Below are 8,196 nucleotides of genomic sequence, written 5' to 3' on the forward strand. Positions count from 1 at the left end.
CTGCTACATTGGCGTATTTGCATACATGACTGACTTTAGAATCAACAAAGCGTCGAAGGCTAGTTTAATATCCTCAACGATCAAATAGACCCAGCCCGGTGGCTGCCAATGGCTTGGACAACCTGAAATGCGTCCCCTTCCAGGATGATGTGTGCCGCTAGTTTTGTTCCATGGCCAAAGAGACACCATCTCTAGCAGCTGCTACTTCAACCATCTTCGAGGAAGTAACGTTGGGTATCTTCACCACTTTGTTAACATCAAATTCATTGATTAAAAATCATTAGCATTATCATTATCAAATTTTAGGGACTGCCAGATTCTGACATTGTTAAACTAGAAGAATTATTAAGACGCGTCGAGTGGCTGTCATTTTTTTTTTATTCATTTTATTTAATTTACAGTTCCTGCAAATTTCAACAAATATATAGCACCAAATGGATATGGACAAATAGAAAAAGAGATGACAAAATGTGTCATTTTCTTACCAATATTATAGCCCTCTCTATCATGTAACAGTTAATCTCTTCAATTATCTTTTTCATTTTTGTATAAGTATGTACACCCACCCACATTGGACTTTCACCATCTTTCAGTTAAATGCTTATTTTTTATTTAACTCATATATGTCTACCAAATTTGAATTCAAAACTTTCTTCAATCAAATTTTCTTACCATATCAATTGATCTTTATTTTAGATATAGATACTCATAAACTTAGGCTTAAACGTCATTTTTCTTGTTGGGAGATAGTAAAATGGTAGGTCCTAAGGACGTGAACAATTTTTTTTTCTTAAAACAAATGATATTATCTACATTAAGGAGTGGGGAAGTTAGTCATGCCTCATAATGAGCTAGCCATATTAATGTATTTCAAATTCGTCTTTGACAAGAATCGAATCTAGAACTCCTTACTTATAAATGAAGAGAAATACCACTAAACCGTAGTACTAAGTGGCTGAAGTGAACAAAAATTAAATTTGCGTTTTATATGTGTCCAGGCAACTTAATTTTTTTACTTGTTTTGGTCATACTTCACCAACCATCTTCTGTGTTTGTATGTTTACTTCAAAAGCAATTTATCCCAGAAAGAATTTGATGTAATATATAATTATGCATGGCAATAAATTTTAACATGCGATTTTTCCTTATAATATTTTTTTTCTTTTTGCCTTATAATAATTCTCCGACATGAACGTTGACGATGAACCATCCAAATACAAATACAAAGTAGATTAAGAAAAATAATAAAAAGAAACACATTTTTTCTTCATCATATATGATTGGCAGGCCAATTAGGGTTGGTGGTTCATTTGATTCGACGGCAGAGAGTGATGCCATCACCAACGGGAAGCATGCAGATCTCGATCCTAGGGTCAGCAGCGAGTGCCTTGTTGAGCTCGAGGACGAAGTCCCTGTAGTACCTGACGTACTTGCGCAATGGGGCATCAGGGGGTGCGACCACAGAGCCATTCCATAGGGTGTTGTCGTAGCCGATCAAACCCCCAACCTTCACCAAATCGATCAGCCTCTTGTGGTAGTTGATGTAGTTGTCTTTGTCAGCATCCACGAAGATGAAATCGAATGATCCATAATTCTTCTTCTGCAATAGCACATTAATTGTGAGTCCCCAAGAATATGATCGAGTGTATATGTACGATGTACTTTGTCTCGTCAAAACAAAGTATTTTAATTCTAACAGTATAAACATGCTTCTGTAAAAAAAGAAATAAAGAAAAAAAACGACATAACATGTCAGACTGCTGCTGAACAATTTTTGAGAATTAAGTATTTACATCTTCGACCAATAGATCGAGCACCGGGAGGGCAGGGCCTTCTCTGAAGTCGATCTTGTGGGCAACACCGGCCTTTTCGATGATCGGAAGACCCAATTCATAGTTTTCCTTGTTTATGTCCATGGCCAAGATCTGTGATCCCAAATCAATAAACAAAAACAATTATATCCAAATTTTTTATAAACGTTTTTGGGTATTTTTTATTGAAGGTGAGGCATTGAAAATATACCTTTCCATCATCAGGAATGGCAAGGGCGGTGGCCAGGAGGGAGTAGCCGGTGTAAACTCCAATTTCCATGGTGTTTTTGGCATTGATCAACTTGAGAAGCATGTTCAAGAATTGCCCTTCATCAGCTGATGTGGTCATGATGTTCCTATTTATTTTCCATTTAAAAAAAAACAAATTATAAACAAAAAATTAAGAAAATAATATCCGAAAATTAATCTCCTAAAAAAAATCTGAATTTAGTTAATTTAATTAGGTTTAATTGATGAAAATTAAACCAAAATTCACAAACCATGGATGCTTTGCAGTTACTTCTCTGAGCTCCTTCATGGATTCAGGCTCCCTTGGGTACACACTCGTCTCCAATATATACTGCACAAAAATCCAAACCCAAAAACCAAAACATGAGCTTCATCATAAACCTTAATCACCTTCCAAATTTTGTAATTTAGACGTAGACAAGTTGACAAGGACAGCATGCCCTCGACACCCAAGTTTAAATTTTCTCATCGCAATATATACTAGATTAGAATATCGCTTGAAACAAACATCACGTTTGAGATTATGAAAATATGTACCTGGTAAAGAGCATCACTTTGGAGAAGGCTCTTGTGGCCAACCTCTTGGTGCCTCCCTGCCTGAGTTTGTTGCTCCTCTCCATTGGCTGCCATTGCTGCTCTGTGTTTTTTTCTTTTTCTTCTCTTCTTTTACTTTGCTTTGGATTGCACCAGATTTTCTTCTCTTATATGACTGAAAGGTTACACACAGGAAGATGAACCTGAATTGAAAGAGGAAAGAAGAAGGTATATATGGAATCGAGTCTCCGGTTCGAACGGGATGGTTGGTTCGACCTGCCACCAGAAACCGGTCCGGGGTTGGTGGGTGATTAGGCCTTCAGAACTTATGCGAGTTAAATGGGGCCCACTGATCTGGTAAATGGTATCATCCTAGAATTTGTATCCTCTCAGTGGTTCGAATCCTGCTGATCAAGAAACACAAATCGTTGGATATCCAACAGTTACAATTATTATAACTTTTAGAGGGTCCCTTGTTTATAGTCATTGGATGTTGATCCAACGATCCGTGTTCCTTGGTCAGCAGGATTCAGACCCTTTGCTTAGGATTTGGATCCTCTTTATAAGGATTCGGATGATCAATCAATCATATCCGTTCATCGTACATAGTACGGTTAGAAATTATTTTAAATTTTAAATTAAATATAAATAGTACCTAACGAAAATTGATCACATAATGTACGATGAACGAACAAGATTAATTAATCCCTGGATTCCAACAAAAAAAGATCCTTGTCCACCATTGATGTTGTAGGACTTATGGTGTTGTGGTTGGGTTTTGGTGACAGCATTTTTTGTAATTATCACGTCATCGTTATTTTCTCTTCTATTGGTGGAATTTCGGCTAAAATTTTGTCAATATCATCATGTATCTTCCTACATTCACTAAGATTTTTCTTGAATTTCTTTACCAAATTTAGGGAATTAATATTGAGCACACAAGGCAAATAATTTATGCGCTTTATCTTCACTTAAACAAAAAGGAGAAACTGTACGATGTGGAGTCTATAGTATGATATTATGTGTTTTAAGAGTGAGATGTCTTAAGTTCGAACCTCGTTGTTGACGAATTCGATACCAAATTAAATTGTCAATTGTGTGGCTTAACCGAACTCTCTTCTCCCTCTTAGTACAAATGTACTAAAAAAAGTGTATTTAATTTCATAAAGAAAAATACTTGATTTCTTACACATAAAGAGTTATTGTTTATTTAGATAAATTTTTACTTGAAACGTGATAAATTTTTCTCATCGTAATTTTAACCGTATATTTTTATTTACCAAACTGTGATTTATAAGTGTAAAAAATCACTCATTATGAAGAGTCAAACAGAAATCGGACATGATCATGCATCACCACCTTCTTTTTTTTAGAAGGGGACCACTATCATTCCAACTCCAAAAATAAGTTGGTGAGATTGGGATGAACTTGCCATTTAGGCGTGGCGGTAGGTGACCACCCCCTCCTTTCTTCCACTTTTGAACCTCCTTTGTCTTTTATTATTATTATTTTTTTTCAATAAAAAATATAACACTTTTTTTTTAACAAACGATATTATTTACACTAAAAGAAAGAAAAGTGAATTATGTCACATCCCCGCTTGGACGGAACCAGTTCCCGGGCCCGACTCCACCGTAACACAATATTGTCCACTTTGGGCCCCTAGCACACCCTCACGGTTTTCTTTATGGGAACTCACACGAGAACTTCCCGATGGGTCACCCATCCTGGAAATACTCTCGCGTGCTACTCGCTTAACTTCGGAGTTCCCATGGAACCCGACGCCAGTGAGCTCCCAAAAGGCCTCGTGCTAAGTAGAGATGGGAATATACATATAAGGATCACTCCCCTGGGCGATATAGGATGTCACAATCCACCCCCCTTAGGGGCCCGACGTCCTCGTCGGCACACACGCGACCAAGGTTAGGCTCTGATACCAAATTGTCACATCCCAGCCCGGGCGGGACCACTTCTCGGGCCCGACTCCACCGTAGCACCATATTGTCCGCTTTGGGCCCCCAGCACACCCTTACAGTTTTCTTTCTGGGAACTCACACGAGAACTTCCCGATGGGTCACCCATCCTGGAAATGCTCTCACGTGCTACTCGCTTAACTTCGGAGTTCCCATGGAACCCGAAGCCAGTGAGCTCTCAAAAGGCCTCGTGTTAGGTAGAGATAGGAATATACATATAAGGATCACTCCCCTAGGCGATGTAGGGTGTCACAATCCACCCCCTTAGGGGTCCGACGTCCTCGTCGACACACACGGGGCCAAGGTTAGGCTCTGATACCAAATTGTCACATCCCGGCCCGGGCGGGACCACTTCCTAGGCCCGACTCCACCGTAGCACGATATTGTCCGCTTTGGGCCCTCAGCACACCCTCACGGTTTTCTTTCTGGGAACTCACACGAGAATTTCCCGATGGGTCACCCATCCTGGAAATGCTCTCGCGTGCTACTCGCTTAACTTTTGAGTTCCCATGGAACCCGAAGCCAGTGAGCTCCCAAAAGGCCTCGTGCTAGGTAGAGATGAGAATATACATATAAGGATCACTCCCCTGTGCGATGTGGGATATCACAAATTAAGTCTTACAATAGGCTAGTGATAATATGTTTCAAATTCACCTTTGGTAAGAACCGAACCTAAGACCTCTCATTTACAAGTAAAGAGAAATATCACTAGATTGTAGTACTAACAAAAAAATAAAATAAAATAAAATAAAACTTTCAATTGCTGAGAAAAAAAAAATGCACAATAATGTTCCATTAAAAAGTAGCACTATATTATCTTGATAATATATCTTATAATGGGAAGTGTTATTAGCACTTCAAAAATCTCATTCTACACTCCTCACAAATGTATTTTTCTTTCTTAATATAAACAGTTTGGAGTGTAGAATGAGATTTTTGGAGTGCTAATAATAATTCCCTTTATAATTGTAAATTATAGTTTGACACATATACCAAAATAACTTATTATATTATAAAAACAAAATTGTATATATGCATATTAAACCATATATAATTGATAAAAATGTGAAAATTCTAATTTCTAAAAGAAGGAGCCATGCATATATTCTCCTAAAAAAAGTATCCTGACCAAATGTATAAAGTCAAGGTATCTTTACCAATTAAGAGGATAAGGGGGTAATAGTTCTTTTTAAGGCCAATAAAACTTAGGAATGACAATGAGTTACAACAGTGATGGGTATGCCATTATCATTTCCGTCTTCATACTCATAATTTTAAGGGGCTCTGTGAACATTAGTCCTTAAAAACGATTGGAATTTAAAAAAAAAATCGGGTGTCAAATTACATGTTGATTTTAATTCTTTAAAGTGTACATTTATTACATTTATATTCTATTTTTTTATTTAATGGGTATTTTTATTTAATGTTTGCACATAAAAATTTTTGATTTTATTAATAGAAGACAATAAAAAATAAAAAATAAAAAAAACTAATAAAAAGAGCTTGAAAACTTTGAGTTTTAATGACAATGACAAAATAAAGGGTAAAGTAAATAGTACCATGATTAACTTTTTAGTGTAAAAATGTCGTTTTTTGTTAAAGTAAACAGTACCGTAGACTTTTCGTTAAAGTAAACAGTACCGTAGACTTTTCGTTAAAACTCTCTAAAAAAAATTAGTGACACATAAGAAAAATATGTAAATACATAAGTGTACATAAATGACTATACTGAAATGTATTAAATTGACTTCTTTGTACTGAAATTTCTATACCTAATTGGATGTACCGAAATGTATGTACCAAATGTTTGTACTAAAAGATATGTCACAAAATGTAATATATCGAATTAATGCACCTAAACTTCAATGCCTAAATGTATGTACCAAAATGTATTATAAAGAATAATGTACCTAGCTAAATGTTTGTATCAATGGGTATACCAAAATATATTAAATGAACTAGTGTACCTAAATGAAGAACAAAAATTGTATCGGAATACATTACATTGAAAAAAATTAGTTTATGTAAATATCTACAACAAAATATGTCACGCCCCAATCTCAAAATACGTCCAGGATTGATACGTGACGTCACCGAGCAATTGTTCCTCTATCATGCCCCGCCTTTGAGACATGACCAAAACAAGTCGACGGTTTAGCAACGTAGTAATTTTTCCTTATCTCATGCAACATCTAACCTCTATATTAGACTGCCTACATATCCTAAGATGGGATCAAGCCATTCGTAGTTTATCTTCTATTAATCTCCGACATTCCTCATAATATTTCCTAACAGAAAACATAAATTTTCAAATCACATAATGTGACATCCCGTCCCGAAATTATCTAAAACGTGCGTGTGAAATGACTACTTTACCCCTAGTTAGTTCTTTTACGTTTATTGGTTGTTTTGTGTGGTGTGGCATGTGTTGGGCCACACACACACACACACACTGTCATCTCCCTCACCCTCTGTCTTTTTCCCTGTCTCTTTCCCATGCTCTCATTCCTTCTTCTTCCTTCTGAAAACGTACGGACAAACCCAAAACCCCTCAAACCTTAGCAGATCGAAGGAACCAAGTACACCTTCAAGCTCGTGAGGCTCGTGGGAGTCCAGTCGTACCATTTTCAGGTGAGAACTCCGTCGTTTTCACGTCGATTCGACAATGGCAGTTTTGAGTACTATTCATGCAAAAATAATTTAGCACGTTTTTGGGATTTTGAAGCTCGTAGGTGGCTTGGTGAGGTCCCAAGGAGCCTCGGAGTGCTTCGTTTGAAGAGTTTGGACGTCGGGATCGCCCTGTTCGAAGTTGGCCAGAGTTTGAGTTTGGTGACAGGTAAGATCTAGTAGTTTTTTACCCTTAAAATTGGTTTGGTCGTGTTCTCCTAGTCTTAGGCTTTGTTTTGGTACAAGAATCGTGAAAAATGGTTGAAAAACGAGAGAGAAATCACGATTTACAGGTTTTGCGATTTTCCGGCGCCGGCGACGGCACCGGAGGTTCGCCGGGGAAGGAGACGGAATATTCCTGACGCCGTTGACGGAATCCGTTAGAACTAACGGAATATTCCTCACGGCGTCAGTTGACGCCGTCAGCGTGCCAGGCACGTGCCTGCGCGTGGCCGGCGCGTGGGGGCGCGTGCGGCGGAGAAAATTTTTTCTAAAAATATGGGTGTGATCCTGAGGTTGTGTAGAGCACGTTGGTATATTCATTTGTCCAATTTGAGCAATGTATGAGAAGTTATTACGAGAAGTTGGTTATGTGCTTTAAAATTAACGTTTTTGTAGTTGTTTCGCGTATTGGTGATACATATCCCGAGGACGAGCGTGCTCACTCGAGGCAGGGGGGCTACGACCCTTCCACATACCAGTGAGTGGGCTTTTGTTTTTCTGTATATACCTATATACATTTATTTTTCCCATAAATTGTTTAAAAAGGGTTAATTGTTTTATGCCATGCACCATATTATTATCGTTTATGCATCATTGCATGCCTTAGTAGTGACATACATATACATATGCATATTTGGTGCTGTGGACGCACAGGTAAGTGCCAGGTAAGTGGTATTCATGTTTATATTCAGTAGTGGTTTGAGATGTTTAGAGAGCTTATAACCTGCACCCCCGGTGTT

The 8,196-nt window shown here is 37.8% G+C and overlaps 1 protein-coding gene across 1 annotated transcript; it reads right to left on the reverse strand.

Moving 5' to 3' along the window:
• Positions 1-1,077: 1,077 nt before the first annotated feature.
• On the reverse strand, positions 1,078-2,801 carry LOC137725628 (caffeoyl-CoA O-methyltransferase). The gene is made up of 5 exons (XM_068464381.1): positions 2,598-2,801; positions 2,312-2,391; positions 2,023-2,167; positions 1,794-1,925; positions 1,078-1,600 (listed from the first exon to the last, which is right to left on the reverse strand). The coding sequence occupies exons 1-5, from the start codon at positions 2,688-2,690 to the stop codon at positions 1,307-1,309; spliced, it is 744 nt and encodes a 247-aa protein (XP_068320482.1). The 5' UTR covers positions 2,691-2,801; the 3' UTR covers positions 1,078-1,306.
• Positions 2,802-8,196: the final 5,395 nt, after the last annotated feature.

Source organism: Pyrus communis, chromosome 2 (assembly GCF_963583255.1).
Source record: "Pyrus communis chromosome 2, drPyrComm1.1, whole genome shotgun sequence".
Taxonomy (NCBI): domain Eukaryota; kingdom Viridiplantae; phylum Streptophyta; class Magnoliopsida; order Rosales; family Rosaceae; genus Pyrus; species Pyrus communis.